The sequence below is a fragment of the Atractosteus spatula genome, chromosome 21, assembly GCF_055471065.1.
Source record: "Atractosteus spatula isolate fAtrSpa1 chromosome 21, fAtrSpa1.hap1, whole genome shotgun sequence".
NCBI classification, from domain to species: Eukaryota; Metazoa; Chordata; class Actinopteri; order Semionotiformes; family Lepisosteidae; genus Atractosteus; species Atractosteus spatula.
The window spans coordinates 7,256,464-7,276,580 of record NC_142726.1 but is presented as its reverse complement, the minus strand read 5'-3'; the positions used below and the strand labels follow the sequence as shown (position 1 = coordinate 7,276,580).

Here is a 20,117-nt window from a genome sequence, read left to right as displayed (position 1 = left end):
TTAGTTGAATTTAATTTTAAAAATCACACAATCTACAAATATAACTGTTTGGGATGCACTGATCTAAAACATAGTTACAAAATCAATAATGATACCTGTATGGGTGAGGTACATAAACAGTTAATCCGTCATGTTCTGCAATTGAAAGGAAACGCAGGAGCTAATTTGAGCACGTGCAGGACTCTAGGGGTGTCAGATGTCAGCACTGCGCTTATAAAACAGTTTGAGGGAGGACTTGTGTAACAATCACCGAGTTGGTTTGGTAACATTGCCGTGTAAGTTAGGGAAACACACAGACACACATCAGTCACTTAGGTATACTTGAAACGGCAGCTTCACTGAAGTAAATATATTAATATATGGAAAAGGTAGAGACTAATTTCATGCTGTTTAGCTCTCTAATGAAAATATGAACGTATTTAATTGGAATCCACACTTAGAACAAATCTAAAAACAGGCATAGCTTTATTTTGAACGCACAACATAGGGGACACAAAAGAGATAAACAGCTCCCAGAGAATCCTGTGCAAAACTATCATCCCTGGGATCACTACAATTCCTGACCCATTGGATTGCAGAGCTAGTAAGAAAATCTTTTTAAAGAAGTGTACCAGGAATACCAGGGAATTGGATTGCTCTTTGTCAAGGGGATACAGAGTGACGCAAAAAAAAGAAGAAGGAGGAAGATCAAGATCAATCAGAAGCAGCATCGTGTGGCAAAGAGCGGAAAACAAGATATTGACCAAAAAAGAAATTCCATAAACAGAGACCAAGGGAGTGTATGCTCAGCACACCGGCTCAACAGAAGCCCTGGCTCCCTGAAGGATGTGTGACACAGGGGGAACAGTGATGCTCCTGACCCAGGTCCAGCAGATGATGGCTGAACTGCAGCTGGGTGAGCTGGACGCAGAGGAGTTCTTCTGTCTCACTTTGTCCTTGCTGGGCCATCAGAACACACAGGAGCAGTTTCTGGAGCTGATAGAGCCCCTGGCACTAAGACATGAGAAAGAGCACGTGTGTCTCACTACCATCTTCCTGGAGTACTTCACACAGGTATGGCTTAACTCTTTCTCTGCCAGCTACATTTACCATTAATTCATAAATATCCTCTAGTAATCAAGACAATCCTGTTCAGACTGGACCTATAGATCCTGCATCTGCATCATTTATGGGATTGTGATCAATTGTGAACTGCTTTGATAACTCTGAATTAAGTCAGCTTGGGATTGTGCACATTTTTAAATATCAGCAAGTGTTTTCAAGTCATTTTGGACTGACATAAGGTAAATAAACTTGAATAAAGTAAAATAAACAAATGTAATGATTGTGTTATGACTTTAAACCTAATTATATTTTTTTATTTATCTGATTACATTAGGTACATACTGTAAATATTAATTTATTTCCTGGTGTGACAACTATCCTGCTTTTAACAGTTTTATCAGTCTTCTGTGAATACACAAATGACCTAACACCTGCCAGTCCATGAAAAAGAAAAGTAAAGGGGGAAATGAAATACTTAAATACTGAGATTGTCTGATAACTATGCCTGGAATGAGAAATGTAGGTGTGAGGGGAAATCCCCCTGTGCTTCACTCTGACAATCTTCTGTGCCGCTGCGTGCTGCAGGCTCAGGCCCCAGGTGTGGAGGAGGAAGAGGTGGAAGTGGCTCTGGCTCTGTCCCTGCAGGAGCTGGGAGTGAGCAAACAGGAGAAACCCCAGCCTTCCTCACATCCCGGAGCAAGGGAATCACAGAGGGAGACTCCCTTACAATCAGGGAGTACGGACGTCTGCGTCAACGTTGCTGGTGAGGCGTCTCAGCCTGGGGCGGGCCAAGGTGCCCAGGCATTGAAGGCAACCAGTTCCAGTGGAGAATGCGATCCCAGGCTGGAGCAGCTCAGCAGCAAAGGCTGTCGGCCCCACAGCAGGGAAAGGGCAGGTGGTACACCGCCGGGCAACACTAGCCAACCAGATGGGTCCCGGTCCTCCAGGAAGAGGAGAACCAGGAAAAAAGCTTCTTCGGTTCATCGATCCCCCTCCATGCCAAGACCCGTCCTAGTGTGGGTCAGACGGGACCTCCGCCTGTCTGATAACCCTGCTCTGGTTGGCTCCCTGGAATTAGGGGCCCCTGTTATACCAGTTTTTCTTTGGTGCCCCAGAGAGGAGGAGGGCCCCGGTGTCACTGTGGCAGTGGGCAGTGCCAGTAAGTACTGGCTACATCACGCCCTGCTGTGCTTTATCCAGTCCCTGCACAAGTTAGGCGGCCACCTGGTGACACGGCGAGTGGAGACAACAACCCAGCAGGCTTTACAGAGCCTGGTCTCTGAGACCGGGGCTGACACAGTCTTGGCCAATGCGTTGTATGAGCCCTGGCTAAAGGAACGCGACGAACTGGCATTTTCAGCACTAGAAAGCCAAGGGGTGAAGTGTCACCTGTACCATTCATACTGCTTGCGAGAGCCAGGGTCTGTCTGCACTGAGGGAGTTGGGCTCAGAGGTAGGTAATGTCCATAACATTACTTGACTGCAACATGTTTATTTCTTCATTAGAGCATAGGAAAGAGCATAGCTCGTTTGGTAGTTAGTAGCGATTGATCTGATCTCATCTAGCCTTTTGGTGAAGGAAATTATTGGCTTTGACAACATGGCTGTGCAGCTTGTTCCATACTGCCATAAACCATCATGACCAAACACATCAAGCATTTATGACAATTTTTACCTGTGATACAGAGAAGCTTTAGCCAAACCTATATTTTCTAGTCTAGAAGTAAAAGTGGGATCTAGAGGCAAATGAGGCCCCTGACATGCTAAAGATAAGCTTCATTTTGTCCTCACACCTCTGTGCTTTCTGTAGGAAGTGGCTCCGTCTCCCATTTCATGAGCTGCTGTCAGCATAACCCTGGTCCAGGCCTGGGATCAGTCCTCCAGGCCCCTGCCACCCTCCCAGTGCCCTCTCAGTGGCCCCAGTCCAGTCCACTGGATCAGCTGGATCTGGCCAAGATGCCACGCAGAAAGGATGGCACAACAGTGAGTAAAGACATTTACATCAGTAGACTGTCCTTACCCTACTTTTAGTTTTGACAATTGCGTGCGAGAGAAAAAAGCTGAATCCATGATCACATCAGTGTGTTCTCTGTTTAATTCACCTGCCAGCACTTGAATTTTGCTTACTATACTGCTGTTTTTCTATGAGGTTAGGCTGGAGCCCAAGGCATTTAGAACAACGCATTGACTTCCGATTCCCTGTGTGTTCTGTGATGTGACTCAGGTTGACTGGGCTGCTACGATCCGCAGCTCCTGGGACTTCAGTGAGGAGGGAGCTCATGCCCGGCTGCAGGATTTCCTCTGTGATGGTAAAACGCCAGGCGCTAAGTGTTCAGCAAAACCACCCCAACCAGAACAATATGATTGCTGAACCCATTTTCCCCCAGGCCCCCACAGGCCATGTCTGCCAGGCACAGAAGTTCCCTTAAACATCTGGCATTATCCTGGAAAGTAGAGGCAACACAGACCTCGCTTAGGCCTTGAATTCAAGATCAATTCTTGGAAATCAAGTCTCAAGCATCAGCATCAGTGGTTTCATGTCATACTCAGTACACTCATTAAAAAGGAGTCCCCCCCCCCCAAAAAAAAACAAAACAAAACAAAACAAAAACAAAACAACAAACCTTTCAATTTCTGTCTTCAGATTTATTTTTTTCAAGTTGTAGTACATTCAGTGACATGGCTTTTTTCCCCCGTGCTTTTCCGATGTGTCTAGTCTAGATGTGTTTAGTACTTAGGGAAAAGTCTGAAACCAATGGAAGAAACACATCGAATTCTACACGAGGTTTTATCAGTCCAGGAGACATCTTAGAAGTGCTGTTTGCAGTGAGAGCTTCGACCACAAGATGGCAGCGTAACATGACAAGTGGCAACTTCGTGACATTTCAGTTTTTGTGAGAAAACTAGATCGTTCCAATCCAGAAATATGCTCCTCGCTGAAGGTGGTAATCAGTATCAGGCAAATAGTTTAAATAAAGCTGTACAGGACACCGGTCCATCACAGGGCACACACGGAAACGAACACACTCACACCAGGGCAGGTTTTCCGAGAAGCTCATGAAACTACCAGTTTATATCTCTGGACTTTGAGAGGAACTCAGAGCACCCAGCGAAATCCCATGTGAACACAGGGAGAAAGCAAACTCTACAGCACCCCATGTCCTGAATTGAATGTGGAGCCCCAGCACTTCGAGGCCACAATGCTAAATACTGAGCCACCGTGGTACCCTAGGGTCAAAATGAATATGAAACTTCCAGTAAAAAATATGATCTTTATTTCCGTTACTGTCATTAACAGCATAATGTTTTATTCTGTACCATGCTAATAGTAATTATTTCCTTCCAGGAAACCCAACTCTGTGTGACATTTTAATAATCTTATAGCTGCAAAATATACAGCTTGTCCTTTCGTTCATGGCAGACGCTTTGTGCTGTGTGTTAAATGGGAAATAACGTGAAATAATGTGAAATCTGCTAACAGAGTTTGTCACTCAGATCCTTCCTGCCCCTCAGGTTTGAGCCGCTACGAGAAAGAGTCTTGTCGCGCAGACGTACCCAACACCAGCAGCCTGTCTCCCTATCTTCACTTCGGACAGCTCAGCCCCCGCTTTCTCCTGAGGGCGCTCCGTGCAGCCCACCGCAAGTCGCCCAGATTCCAGCGCAAGCTGGCCTGGCGAGACCTGGCTTACTGGCAGCTGAGCCTGTTCCCACACCTGCCCTGGGACTCCCTGCGCCCGCCTTACACCGTAAGGACCCGTCCGCCGCCGGGGGGAAGCACAAAACACTCGCGGAAGAAGTTCAAATAGGAACCGCACTGCGATGTCGAAGTAATCAACTCAGATTTGAATCCGCATGTTTATTTTTGTTTAACAGTGAAGTTGACATGTGCCTCTTCTACACCCGTACAATCATTTCATGAGTGTACTCCATTTACACACTCTGCCATAACGTTTCTGTATGAACGGCCAGTATGCATTTTCATTGCATGTGTCTCGATAATGATAATTGATATTTCCTTACACTCTTGTAGCACTTTTCTGAACCCTCCACCAGGGGCGTAGCCAGGAATTGATTTTTGGGTGGGCCTGTGCAAAAGTGGGTGGCCCGGGCTCTAACTGACCGTCCTGCCAGCATAGGGGCACCCCTCCAATATACAATGCAGTCTTCGAGCGGTATAATCTAACAGCAGAATTAGCGGAACCTTATAAATATACTGTCTCTCTCTCTCTCACACACACACACACACAGGTTAAGCATTAATTACCTAGGCTGCCGAACGCTACTGTGCCACGGCGGACCCACACTAAAAAACAATCAGTGCCTACCTCTGTTGTGAGGTTTTGGCCTTGTAGACCAGACGCAGGTGTCGGGGCTTGGAATTGAATATGGGGAAAACAAAACTGAAAGCGGATTATAATAATATAATGATCATATTATTGGCACAGCGATGCCAGGCTGGCATGGAAGCAAGTCGCCAGTCGTGAGGTCTTGTCGCCATGGTATCCCACATAGACTTTACGTTTCTATTCATTTTTGAAGTACAAAGCAGAAGGTGTTTCCCCTACCTTAAATATACGATTAAAATTGTTCAAATACCATGTATTCGTTACAGAAAGCAGCGGAGACAGTTATATTGCAAATAAAAAAAAATATTTCGAAGAGTACCGGATATTGTGAATCAATAAAGACGTTAAAAAATAAGCCAATGTAGTTATTTTGCAAATAAGTAAAGCATTTTAAAAATAGCTTCTCATTGACAGTAAACAAGCCGATCCACCTGGCGCTGCTGGCTTGAACAGCTGTCAGAGCCGTGATTGGCTAAACCCCCGAACAGCTCGGGCCGCGATTGGGTGAAGAGTGAGAATCGACACTCTGATTGGGTAGAGCGCCACAGCGGAAGTTCCGAGACCATGTAGATACACAGGTGATGGATGTTCTTCCTGGTCCAAATATTGTAGCCCCGGTGAACCGTGTGTGCTGTATGAGCACGCTGGATACACAGTAACACATCCATTGGTTTCCAATTACTGATCAATCTAAGAGAAGTCGCAATGAGGTCAAAACTGAATAGCAGACAAAGAATGTCATGGCATCCACAGCGCGTTCACGACTCCGATAGCATGTCACGATAGGAGTGCGCGCATCACGATCACATCGCGATACCCATTGCGATTGGCGCATCACTGTCACGACATTAAGTCCATATATCGCGATATAACATACCCCGACAAAACGCCCCCGCCCCCATGTCGCGACATAGAGCCCGCATATCGCGATATGACAGACGCCCCCGCGCCCATGTCGCGACATGAAGCCCGCATATCGCGATATGACAAACGCCCCGCGCCCATGTCGCGACATGAAACCCGCATATCGCGATATGAGATACTCCGCCAAAAGTGCCCCGCCCCATGTCGCGACATGAAAGGTCTATATCGCGATATGACATACCCCGACAAAACGCCCCCGCCCCCATGTCGCGACATGGAGCCCGCATATCGCGATATGACATGCCCAGCCAAAACGCCCGCCCCCCCATGTCACGACATGGAGTCCATATGTTGCGATAGGACATACTCTGACAGGCTATGCTGACCCCATGTCATGACAAAGTTATTGCGACATGTCCTATCTGGGTATATGATGTCCTGATATGAGACCTTTGTTGCGACAGCGGTGCCAGGGTGGCATGGAAGCAAGGCGCCAGCAGTGATATACACTGCCGCGATATACATGGGGTCCCTATCATGACAGGCTGCGGAGATCTTGTGGCGATGGTATCTCACAGTTACGCGTTTGGCGACTGCGTGTCTCGGTAGGGAAAGAGAAGGAAAACTGCCTTAGAAAATAAAAACCATAGATCTTACAATCACGGTGATTTTACATACATTACAACCACAGGTTTACAGTATGTCATAGATGGTTAACTTGTTGGCCTGCGTCATGTCTTAGTATTATTCAGATCTAAGGAGGCTCATATGTTTATGAATATTGACTGTCTTTAAAATGTTAAGGATACGAGCTAAACTGTAACAGATCTTGTTTGATCCTTCATGATGCTTTTAAACTTGTATGAAACCCACGAAATTAGTATTTATTTTTTTCGATGCCAAAAGACACCTAATTTAGAAATTCGTGACTTCCCACAAGACTTAACACTGAATTGTTATAGTCGCATTACAGTGCTAACCAATTCATCGTACCTTTAATTACAAGAATGGTCTGCTAATAAAAGCGTCAAATACATACTTTGGATGTATTTTAGCTCTGTAAACGTCGTTCACTTAAACTGCAGGGCATTTAGAGGCGATCTGAATAGATATCTGTAAAATGCACACTCGCATCTATCCGTCAATATTATCTTAATGTTATTCATGCATTCCAAAACTTGTAATTTGTTTACAGGAGAAATTTTAGAACCTCTTCGTGCTTAACTCCTACAGGTCGAGCGTGTATCGAGCTGCTACAAGCAAACGCGTGCACTGCCCCTTGCGGTCCAGAAACACTTGTATTCGGGAAGCCAGTCTGTTCTCCTTAAAACCCAAGATGCCTGTAGCATCTCGTGTGTCTTATTTGTTTCGGGACTGGTCTGGGCATCTACAGGCGGCTTTTTGAAAAACGTAGATATGTGCATTTGTTTTGCCATGTTGGCTAATAAACCCAAAACCTAGCGCTAGACAGCTCTGAGTGTCTGAGGACAACGATAGGCAATTAGGCTACAGCTACGCATGCACCGCCCCACGACATTTACAATAATTTTCTTATTGGTCACGAAAGATACAGCGAGAGAATAGCAAATCACATACGACGATAAAAAAAAATCAAACACGTGTAACGCTTACGGCCGTCAGGTACTGTGTAAGAGCCGGCGTACCAGAGCAGGTGACGTCACCGCCCTTCCCTATGATAGCAGGACTACAGCTACTGGGCTGGAAAGAGATCTCTCTTTAGCTCACGGGGCTGGGTCGCTGCAGAGAGACGCGGAAGTCCCGGGTTCGAGCCCCGGACGGTGTGGGGCCGACCTGATGCGGCAAGGGCGCCCGCCTGAGCCCCCGTTGCGTTACATTGGTGTCAGAAGCGGGGTGGGATAGCCCTTCGCCGGGGACGGCGATTTAAGCGGGGGAGAGTGTAACGCTTACGGCCGTCAGGTACTGTGTAAGAGCCGGCGTACCAGAGCAGGTGACGTCACCGCCCTTCCCTATGATAGCAGGACTACAGCTACTGGGCTGGAGAGAGATCTCTCTTTAGCTCACGGGGCTAGGTCGCTGCAGAGAGACGCGGAAGTCCCGGGTTCGAGCCTCAGTCGGGATGGGGCCGACCAGATGCGGCAAGGGCGCCCGCCGGAGCCCCCGTTGCGTTACATTGGTGTCAGAAGCGGGGTGGGATAGCCCTTCGCCGGGGACGGCGATTTAAGCGGGGGAGAGTGTAACGCTTACGGCCGTCAGGTACTGTGTAAGAGCCGGCGTACCAGAGCAGGTGACGTCACCGCCCTTCCCTATGATAGCAGGACTACAGCTACTGGGCTGGAAAGAGATCTCTCTTTAGCTCACGGGGCTGGGTCGCTGCAGAGAGACGCGGAAGTCCCGGGTTCGAGCCCCGGACGGTGTGGGGCCGACCTGATGCGGCAAGGGCGCCCGCCTGAGCCCCCGTTGCGTTACACACGTAACATTAAAAAGCAAAACATGTAACGCAAACAAGGGAAAAAAATATTAAATTACTTTCGACTGATTGGGTCAATCACCCAGGCCCACCTGTTGCTGCGCCCCTGCCCTCCACTCAAAGTGCTTTACGGGTAATGTGGCCTCCCCTCCACCACCACCACCAGGATGATGCGATGGCAGCCAGAGAGCACCAGTACGCTTCCCGCACACCAGGGGTCAGCAGGGTGCAGAACTAGAGTAATGAAGCCAAATCACAGATTCTATTTCTATGAAACCCCTGTGATCCACAAAACAGTCAAATATAACCAAAACATGTTTTTTTCTGTCCAATCAAATGCAAGGTAGTCATTTTGCTTTTGTCTACCCTTTTGCCACTCAGGCCATTCGATGGAGCGCAGACCGTGCCCACCTGAAGGCCTGGCAGCGGGGCAGGACTGGGTACCCGCTGGTGGATGCGGCCATGAGGCAGCTGTGGCTGACTGGCTGGATGAATAACTACATGCGACATGTAGTAGCTTCCTTTCTCATCGCCTACCTGCACCTGCCTTGGCAGGAGGGCTACCGCTGGTTCCAGGCAAGGGTCAAGCCATCCCAACATAGATCCAAGGATCAGCCCAACTCCAGTCCACTGCTGCAGTCTACTGCTTATTGCCCTTTCTGAGATAACACCCTGAGAACACAGCTCGAAACCCAGTTTTAATACAGGCACCCAAATTTTTTCAAACTAAGAAAGCACCATCACTGGCACAGAGAAAGGCAGATGGCAGGCACATCTCCTTCAAGTAGTTCAATGCGCCAGCATGTGTAGGCTGCAAAGGAACAAGTCAAGGTTTATTCCATGCTGAAAAGAGTAGAAAAGAAACAACATTTAGGCTGTGGAGCCTTCTTTAGGCATGTCACACTCCTTCAAGATGTGCATTGTAACGGACAGCTGTGCAATTATAAGATCACTATTAGCCATATACAATTTCTTGCATACCCCAGCTTGCTCTCCATGAGACACACAGACACACATATAGGGAAGGAGAAGCTTGGGGTCAGAGCGCAGTGTCAGCCATTTATATGGCACCCTTGGAGCAGTTGGGGTTAAGGGCCTTGCTCAGGGGCCCAACGGAGTAGGATTCCTCTGCCAGCTGCAGGATTTGAACCGGCAACCTTCCAGCCACAAGCGCAGATTCTTAGCCACAGTGCCACCGCTCCGCCCAGTCTTGCATACCACTACATCACTTGTGCGGCTATGCTCAACCTCTCTCTTTATCCTTATGGTCTTGCCCAGGACACCCTGGTGGATGCAGATGTTGCCATCGATGCCATGATGTGGCAGAATGGAGGGATGTGCGGCCTGGACCACTGGAACTTCGTCATGCACCCCGTCTCCGCGGCGCTGACCTGTGACCCCTACGGGTCCTTCGTGAGGAAGTGGTGTCCAGAGCTGGCCGCCCTGCCCGACGAGCTCATCCACAAACCCTGGCAGTGCCCAGCATCGGTGCTCCGCAGAGCTGGTGAGACGTTGATTTTCCCTCAGGAAAATATGAATCCTCCGACACAACTTGCCTGAGTCACAAGTAAAGAGAGCACTGTGGCTGATGAAAAGTACTTCATCGTTTTACACAGATTACTTGTTTCTTGGATATAGAATTGCTGAAGTGAATAAACATTTGCAACAGAAATCACTTTTAGTGTGCAACAAGCACTGTCATATTACTAAAATATGCCAGACAATTCTGACGTGCATTTGGGGGCAGGGCAGCATCATATACACTAAAGACAATCTTTAAAGGAAGTCATGACCACAAAAATGTGTGTTTCCTGTTCTTTGCTGAGATACGTGTACATCTTTGTTAGTTAAGGCAGAGAAATATCAATATTATCTTTATGACCTCTTTATACTCTATATTCACAGGTTAAACTTTCCTGAAAAACGCTGGGCCTAGATGAAGTAATAAATTGAAAGCAGCAGTCCACCCAGTCCTTACTTTCCCTCCCTCTGCAGGAGTGACTCTCGGGGGTGATTATCCGGAGAGGATCGTTACGGACCTCGAGGAGCGGCGCGCCCAGTCTCTGCGGGATGTGGCCACAGCGCGCCAGCAGTTCGCCGGCGAGTACGTGGACAGGCGCTCGGGCTGCGACCTGCTGCCCCTGCCGGACAAGCTAGTGAAAGAAGCCCTGGGCGGCGGCGGCGAGGTCGTTCAGCGCGGCGGCCGCTTCCTCCTGCCGGTTATCACCCGCAAGGAGTTCCAGCACCAGGCGCTGGAACCCGGATCGCAAACCAACCCCTTCGACGCCGTCCTGCGGGGCTACGTCAGCCGCAAGCGGGACGAGGCCGCGGCGTTCCTCCGCGAGCGGGACTTCACGGCCAGCGTGATGAGCGAGGGCGGCCGCCGGCTGGAGCGGCAGGAGAGGGACCAGCGCATGCTGGAGGGGCTCCCCCCCCCTCCTGCACAGAAGAGCAGAGCCAGGAGGACCCCCAGAACCGACCCCTTCAGTGTGGTGCCTGGGGGAGCCCCCATCACGCCCAGTTAAGCCCAACGGGTTTTCTTTCTATTTTCAGAATTACAGGGGCAGTGTTTGTTATAAAACTTTTAAATGAAGCTACTCCCTTGACAAATATTTTATTAGAAGATGCCTAACAAATTATTATTTTTTATTTCCAACTACCTACCTCTGCAGTTACAGAGTTATCGCCAGATCCCGATTTATGAAAAACGTATTCATTAACCTCTCAATTTAGAATAACAAAATATTATTAGAATTTTAGTATTACAGAACTGTAACGTCTGCAAGCATAGTACTTTTGATTTTGCACTACACATCTGAATTCTGATGGGGAAAAAAAACTTTTTACGGCGCGTCTTGCTGGAACGTGCAGTGGAAAACTCCACTGCAATCAAATTCTAAAACTGCAGGAATGAAGTACAGGTTAAACCGGCTTTAGGAATAGCGACAGCATCACCGAAAAGTTCTGCTTAAGGGACTGATCAGGCTCTGTGAAAAAGCTCTGTGAAGCAAAAAACTTGCTCAAGTGTTTTTAACCAATAAACTGAGCAAACCTTCTACACTCAAAAATAAACACAAGAAATGAGTCTAGAACATGCTATAATACTTGTGCATGGGGGAAGTAGAATTACTCTGATTACTCTGCATGATCTCCTTCCATACCCAGGGGACTCAGATACAGTTGTAAAAAACCAATGAGCAGATTGTTAAAGAAACCTATCTAGGGATGACCATTAGTGATGACCTCAGGTATGCCACTTTTGTCAGGGAGGGAAAAAAAAAGTCAACACTCTAAAATGTTTGAGGCTTAAACTTTTATGGCAAATTACAAATGACAATTTAAGTATTTAGGACCTCTCAATCGATAAAAAAAACAACCCTAGGACCAGGAATCTTTAACCCATGTCCTACCAAACAGCAATTTACTTAACTAAATCTCAATTGCTTTCAGATCATTATAATGATTAAAAGGGCCTTTCAAATGAATTATGCCTGATTAGCAAGAAAATCAGAAGAGAGTTTTCTCAGGTGAGTTGAAAACCCGCTGCTTGCAAAAGCTTTTTTCCTAGTTTTTAAACCTTCGCTTATATGCGACAAACTGAATTACGCAACATTTTCTTATCAAAAGAGCACTCCGTTGTCACGATCTGTGGTAAATACAGAACGAAACAGGCCTGCAACTGTCCTCATTCAATAACCTCAAATGTGGAATGAAAACTAACTTTTGGGAACTTGCAAGTGTGCCCAACTTTGATGAAATAATTTCTACACATGCCAGTTGAATTTCTGTTTAAAGGTCCCAAGGGTAAAATGGTTAAAAATAATAATAATAAAAACACCGAAAATCCAGTTAAAAAACTCGTCTGTGTTTTATTTGTCGATTTCCATTGATTCTAGCTCACCCTCTGCTTGTGGGCCTGCAGTAGTTCAGGGGTAGCTGGGATTAGTAAATAAAATTCTAACCATTGTTTTCATGAGAAGGGGGAATGGAGACTTCCAGTGGGCCTCCTAGTCCTCGATTGATTTGATATATTTTTCATAAGCCTCTTCCTCCATGAGCTCCTCTAGCTCAGACGGGTTGTCGATGGTCATTCTGATCAGCCAGCCTAAGAGACAGATAAAAAACAAAACACCTTTAATAAGTCTGTTGCAAGTCAATGTTTAAAATCCTACAACGTCTGCCAAAATTGAAATGCAATACAGTACTTAATGACTCAGCCAATTAAATGTACTACGTGAGGACAGGATATAATTAAAAGCAAGAAAAAGTGCAATAATGAGATTTGGAAATGTCATACAAGTGTAAATGTACACAGCTGGTAACTTCACAAAAAGAATAATTCTATCTTTACAGATACACAAATATCTCAGAATAATGCATATTAAAAAAAAACTTTAACTGACTTGGCGCTAGTCTTGACTTGTACTTGGAAAAAAATAAACAAGTGGATCTAAATCCTTGATAACTACTTCCTGAATTTGTTTTTTGCAAGGGCGGAGTTCTGGATATTAAACCTGGCACATTGCAAATGCACTGAATCAGCAGCAATGCAGTCTTGCGAAAATTCGCTTCAAGGCAGGGCTGTGCTCACCCTCGCTGTAGCAGGATTTGTTCACTAGTCCAGGGTTGTCTGCCAGGGCTTTGTTGGTTTCTGTTACCTCCCCAGTCAGAGGGGAGTACAGCTCACTAGCAGCCTTCACACTTTCCACAGCACCAAACTCATCTGCAGCACAGGAGACACGGAGAAGAAGTTGCATTTCACTAGTGAAACTGGTGACACGGTCGTGCAAGTCCCAGCAGCAACAATGATGTGCATTACGAGAAAGGCAATGCTCACCCATTTTGTTGAGCTTTGTGCCGACGTCTGGAAGTCCACAATATACCACATCACCTAATGCTTCCTGTGGAGCAGTGACAAAATTGACTTTATTTGAACTTTGCCTAATTAGAAATAAAATTTAAAAATAGATTAATCAAGAACTAGTGTTTTTTAAAAACTACATAGAACTATATATCTCAACTAAATTTAGAAAAGTGTTATTGATTCTCATTGATTACCAGAATAACCCTATTTGCAATATTGCAATACTGCGGTATCCAAAGGATAGTACTGCAAAATATTAAAGCTGCAGGACAGGCCGGGTTCTGTCTACCTCCTCTGCTTAGTGTCTGTCTGCAAGGAGATGCGTTTTTGTTGATTGACTGTCCTGTGAATTTGAGGAATGTGGTTTCTGAAAGGACAGCCAGCAGGTTGCATTAGACAGATATGTAGCCTGGAAGGCAAATGACTTTTTTGCTTAGTCTTTGTTTTACCTCACAAATGGAAATGCTGCCTATTTTACATTAAAGATAAGCTAGGTACAACCTCTGTTTGCTCCAGTTAAATGCAAATCAAAGGACAAAGCTTGTAAAAAGTGACAGCTTATTCTGAGGATCTTTCGTGATCTTTGGCTGATCTACTGGTTGTCTCCACATTCCAACCACAGCATGTGCTCTAATCACCCATTTTTTCCACTAATTATCATTCAAGAATAAGCATGTTTTCTTTCAAACATTTGAGTCAAGTCTTTGTACCTGGGATGATTCCTTTGGGGACAAGCACAAAAACAAGCAGCTCAATTGCTTATGGTATCAGACTGAGTAACTGAGAAATGATAAGCATTTATCCTTAAAATAACAGTTCGGTAAACTGGATCAAGAAAGGCTAAGTCCAAACTCCGCACTGTGGGACAAAGGACTCAGTTGTGACAGGGGATTACACACACGGGGGCATAAAAGAACACGGCAGGGCAATTACTATTTGTGATAAAGTTAACTGCTTTTCCTACGGCGCTAAATTTTCCACTGTGGGTAGTTCACAATGACTGTGATCAAAGTAGAAGGTCCACAATGGGAGGTCTACTCACCTGGGCAAAACTGCTGATGCCTACTGTGCCAATGCCATTTTCCACACGCACCCACTCATGTTTGTCCGTGAATTTAAGTGCTGGAGAAATAAAAAGATTTCAGTACTGTTAGACCAGAGTATAACCATACAGTATTACATCATCTTGTATGGCTTTCTCCATCCTTGGCTGATCGGTACTTAATCTCCCATTGCAAGCCTTGGGTGACCTGCAGCAAATGTACACATCAAGAGGTTCAAAGTTTAACTAGAGTGGCTTGTCAGGAACCTATAGGTTATTAAACAATACGGCAATACAGGAACGCTAGAATAATTAAGAAAGAGAATAAAGTGAGATTGTAAAAACACAACAAATGAATAAAAGGGACATTTAGTGCTGCTATTTTTCTAGGTCATCTTGACAAAATCGCACTGGCTTATTAATGCAAGCAACAGCTTTAGTTGATGAATCACTGTTGGCTTAATCAAAACCCAATGGTAAAGAGACTTAAAGGACTTCCCCTTTTCCTGCAGTCACGCAGGACTGTTAAAGACAATTCACTCTTAATAACAGCATAAGGAAACTATTCATTTGACAAACGGCATGTGCCTGTTTTGTACTTTACAGTTTCAGCCTGGAGATACTGTAACTAGCAGCCCAGACTGGCACCAGACCCTAAAGAAAATGAGGAAATCGGAGAGCCTCTTATTGAAAGGGGACGGTGCTACAGCTCTTCCTTTAGGGTGGGATACAACAGAGAGGGTCTGCCTGAATCTTAACACACACACAGAACCAATGGCAGTGCAAAGTACACGTCGGTACAATCCGAACCAAGGCCAAAGGGCATTGCACAACATATTTCACCTCCTAATATGGCAAAACAGAGCAGGATTACAGACTAATATTGGCTGCTCACACTTTTTTTAAAACCTAACACTCCTGAGCCAAAATGTTCTAGCCCTAAAATGTGCAAGCATCCCAAGGGATCCTTGCAATAAATGATAGGAAACATGTAAACTGTTCAGCGTGTCAGGGAGAGGAATGGGTGACGTGAAGATTCACATTAAACACCCAGCATCTCCAGCCCAATCTCTTCCACACTGGGAAGATTCAGTTGGAATATGGAGTGCTGCATTACACAGTCTTAGCTTTGTAAAAGCCACTTAATGAAGGCATATCTTCTACATTCCAGAAATCTCAAACAAATTCAGCATTTACAGCAATATATAAAAATGAGTAAATATCCCACCTCCGAATTCCAATGTAGTCTTGATTAGGCCATTTCCCTTGCATTCTGATACCCCTGGGGGCAATTAAAATGCTTCAACAATTTTCCAGGGCTGAGATCAGACCATGCAGAAATATACAGGTTTGAACCAGATCTTAAACTGTGCTGACTGATGGCTAGATACTGTGTGAGAGAGAGAGTCTCTCTTTCTGCATGGGTATGAGTGGGTCATTAAACTGGAGACTGTTACAGGTTTATGGATTTTGTAAAAATTAAAACAACATTCACATTTTAGCAATTTGTTGTCAGGAACTTTTTGTCGTTTTCACTATAGCAACAGTTACCTCTCAACACTTAAAAAGGAATCCTAAAAAGAAAATAATTTAGCTCATAAATTGTGAAATATTAGATATTATTAATGATCAATCTTGATAATATTTCACCACACTGAGTCAATATTTTTTAAATTACAGTCTTAGGAAAATGTCAATGCTCATGATCATTTTGAATCTCTCCATATAGGTACGTGCGAAAGCAACATAATCAGGTATAAGCAGCACTATTTCAAGCCTACTGGCATTTAAATGGACAGATTCAATGGATGACGTGCTCTAGACCTGATAATATACCCAGTGAGGGTTTTTGTATTAGCAGAATTAAAGGACAAATCCTTTTCCTTTTTTAAATGCTTGTTCTAAGTTATTAGGTTTTATAAACAAAGCCTGCTCACAGCAAGGAGCTCTTTTTCATATTTTGTTTGAACTGGCTTGGACTAATTTTTTTCCAAGTATTAGAAATGAAATGTTTTTCAGTTAAATATCTGAAATAGTGGATTCTTACGTTAACAACAACTGCATTTCTTGTTGAAAGCTTTCCATACAGTAAGAATCAAAGTGGATTACCATGTTTTTTTTTACCTTCCAGTCTTTATCCTTACTTAGTACATGGTTGTAGAGGCATTTTTATGCATCGTGTATACAAATTTGTCAAGATCCACTTGCAGAACACACAAACTGAATATGCAGTACTCACAGCAAAACAGATATGTTGTGTCAGGTCATTCTGATGTTTAAAATGCAGAGGTCATGCAATACTCAGAGTACTGTATCTGCATGTGTACATTCATCTTTTCAATGAAGGCACAGAAAATAGTAACTATAGCGAGCCAGCAATTACAGAACTAACCCTTCCGCATTTTAGGAATGCTATTTTAATTTAAAACATATGATTACTTAAAATTAATAGGCTCAAAACCTCTTTAAAATACAACTACTTATCAGCCATGAATCTGCTGCATACATGGTATTGTCTCGATACGAGGTTCTGAAAATGTAATAGTACATCTGTAATCTGTAATAAACAGCAGCCGAAGTTCAAAGACTTTTTATATGCAAAGTCAGCATTTCTTTATTGTTTGTGCAATTTCCCACATTAACCAATGGTTGCAGTCGCACTAAACGAATAGTTACACGGTTTTCATCTGCTCCTGCTTAGCGCTGAAGGCCCAATTTGACGAATAAAAGATCATCTAGGCAGTACAAGAAAGTAGCGAAGCTTTTATCGTCTTGGTGCTGGATAACAAGGTTTTACTTTGTGGCAAATCACTCTTTCGTGCACCGTTGCCGATATCCTGCTTGTCCTAAGTTTCGATTTGCTGCTTTTTAAAAACAACAACAGCAACAACACTTCATCACACTATATACTGTTGTAAATGGACAAACTGCCGTTCCCTAAAAGTAGTTAGTTGTAAAACAAAAGCTGTTTTCAATGCACTTACTGAGCTGTGGTTTTGTAACACCATGATGTACACAGGCGCTCGCCCAGAGTACACACCTCAGCTCTGCAGCATGTTGAAAAGTCTTACCTGAGAGCAGACGGGAGGCAGTGGCTAGAGTCCGTGGGATGCAGGTCGTCCAAGGGAGCTGGGAAGGGGCTCTCTGTGTAGATCGGGACAGCAGGGACAACGCCAAAGGAAAGTTAACTGAGACGCACCGGAGCCCCACTCGCATCGCCATCTTCGCAGTGTCTCTGTCTGAGTGACGTCCTGCGGGCCGCGAGGAAAGCGCGCACCAGCCACTCGGGCGCGCTCAGCCAAGCAGCGGAGAATCGGGAACGCGCATCTCTCAGTGAGCCAGCAGGAAAGGTCCGACAAATTATAGATTGGAACCTTTAACCTGTGCACGGTAGAATAAATATTCCGCATGATAATCACACAATTGTCATAACAATTCAATAAACGTATCTATAAAGTAGCCGTTTAAAGTCTGTTCTATAAATATTGGGGATAAAATCAGCAACAAAATGTTTCGCATAGGTTAAATGTTTTATTCCAACAACAGTGTGTCTACCGCTTAGTGATCTATGCCACAAACAGTGCACCGCAACCTGAATCGCAGTCACGAAACGCAGGTAGTTAAACGTACTTTTAAGTCAATAATATTGTTTAAATGTCTGAGCTGTCCATATGAGCACACCCTAAAGGAACTTTTTCAGAAGTATTGTGACCCACTACGATTTCAAATACAACGAATACGGTGAAGATACCAAGTCCTTTGGGCAGCAAGTTATCTTCTGCACTCTTAGAGAATGAACCTTCACTATTGTGGCTCAACTAAGGAAATCTGCAGTTATCGCAGGCAGAACTGACTGTCCAGTCACATACTGTACACTGATTCATACAGAGCACATACTGCATATGAGTCAGTCGTGTACGTCGTTTCCTACTGTACACAGCCGGACTAGGGCTTGCCGAGTCAGTGCTGCCAGACGAACAGTGGGTTAAACAGCAGCTTACAATGCTTTTTCTGGCTGTCCCGTGTGTGTGTCACACTACCCGACTTTGAAATCCTTATCCGGCCGGCGCTTGTCCACCTGGCACGCTCCGAAGGTCACGATGGTGTGGCTGCGCGCCCCCCGTCACACGACAGACCTTTAGCTGAGAGAGAGTATTACAGTGCCGCAAGAATAGCGGTAGATCGTGGTGACTGCATGTTTCATTTGTAAGAAAAAGAAACGTTTACAAGTGACAGGGACTCGCCTGGCCTATGCAGCCCGTTTGGCAGTAATTTATTTATCCAAGGATCTATTCCGGCCATGTCTTGAAAGAAGTCGGGAAACCGGCTTTGCAACAAAGTTAGGTTGGTAGCTTGTTCCATACTCCCATAACCTGTAAAATAAAGAGCTGTGTCTTCTGCTCTGTTTTTTAAATGCACTCCCACAGCTTTCACTTGTGTTCTCTGGTTAATATTGACAATGCCTTGGATGATTCTGAATACTTCCAATTCAATTCAATTTATGTGCCCTCCCACTGCCTGAGGCATGTTGTTTTTTTCATGCCACACACCTGTCACTTGGAAATACTCATTTAGTGCAGCCAATTCTCTTTCATGGTCCAGAATTTTCCTACTTCATCTTTTACTGTGATAATACTCAAAGAACCTTTTATTGTGTGTTATAGCCCACATTGCGATATTCTTCCTTTGGCGTACACGAAGTCCTTCGATCCACTGAATGCCATAACTGAACGTGACAATGTCAGAACCTTGTACTCCATCTGTGTGAACCTCGATGGAGGTCAAGATATGCACAGCAGTCAGGCCATACTTCTCATGCTGGATACTAAGTCAGAGGTAGTGCATCCAACACTCCTTTATCTGCAGAGGGATATGAGTGAATCATTTTCAGATGGGAGTTTCAGACAATTCTTGCATTTAAAGTGATCCGTTCTCTTCATCCCCACCATTCTCTTCTTCAGTGGACGATGAGATGTCTTCAAGATTACCAAAGGTAGCAGAATGGCAGCAGTGTTAGTTACATAATCTCTAACCACAGTGATCTAGGTTGAAATCATGTGCTGGTCCAAGATTTTCTCATATGTGCTTACACATGGGTTCTACAACATGGTGGCCTCTGAATCATTTCCATGCAATGCTGACTCTAATGCCTGTGGTAAACTGGCACTCAAGGGCTGGACTCGCCAAAACCTGCGCTAGAATCAGATGAACTTTTTTACCAGTGGATCCCTCTAGTAATAAAACCTAAGGGATCACAAGGGATCCCTATGGGCTCATAATCTGATGATCTCATTATTTGAGTTTAATTTGATCAGCTTCTTCAAACTCTTCAGATGCTGGTGCGTTAAAGAGACCTAGAACATCTGCAGACACACTGGCCTTCCAGAACCAGATTGGGGATCACTGTATGAGACAGCGAAGAGAGGAAGTGCAGATTAGAAGGACACATCACGAAATAACATAGTAAAGTCCAATGCCTTTAAGAATTTAAACCTACTGCACACTATA

At 44.9% G+C, this 20,117-nt stretch overlaps 2 protein-coding genes across 2 annotated transcripts; one reads left to right on the top strand and one right to left on the bottom strand.

Annotated features, from left to right (window-relative positions):
* The first annotated feature begins 261 nt into the window (after positions 1-261).
* Positions 262-12,560, top strand: LOC148817122 (uncharacterized). The gene is made up of 8 exons (XM_088939084.1): positions 262-1,053; positions 1,630-2,497; positions 2,855-3,027; positions 3,269-3,353; positions 4,558-4,790; positions 9,085-9,279; positions 9,982-10,207; positions 10,699-12,560. The coding sequence occupies exons 1-8, from the start codon at positions 826-828 to the stop codon at positions 11,226-11,228; spliced, it is 2,538 nt and encodes an 845-aa protein (XP_088795210.1). The 5' UTR covers positions 262-825; the 3' UTR covers positions 11,229-12,560.
* gcshb (glycine cleavage system protein H (aminomethyl carrier), b) lies at positions 12,000-19,506 on the bottom strand. Its single transcript, XM_088939087.1, has 5 exons — positions 17,681-19,506; positions 14,610-14,689; positions 13,541-13,604; positions 13,295-13,426; positions 12,000-12,808 (listed from the first exon to the last, which is right to left on the bottom strand). Exons 1-5 carry the CDS (start codon positions 17,829-17,831, stop codon positions 12,711-12,713), a joined length of 525 nt encoding a protein of 174 aa, XP_088795213.1. The 5' UTR covers positions 17,832-19,506; the 3' UTR covers positions 12,000-12,710.
* Positions 19,507-20,117: the final 611 nt, after the last annotated feature.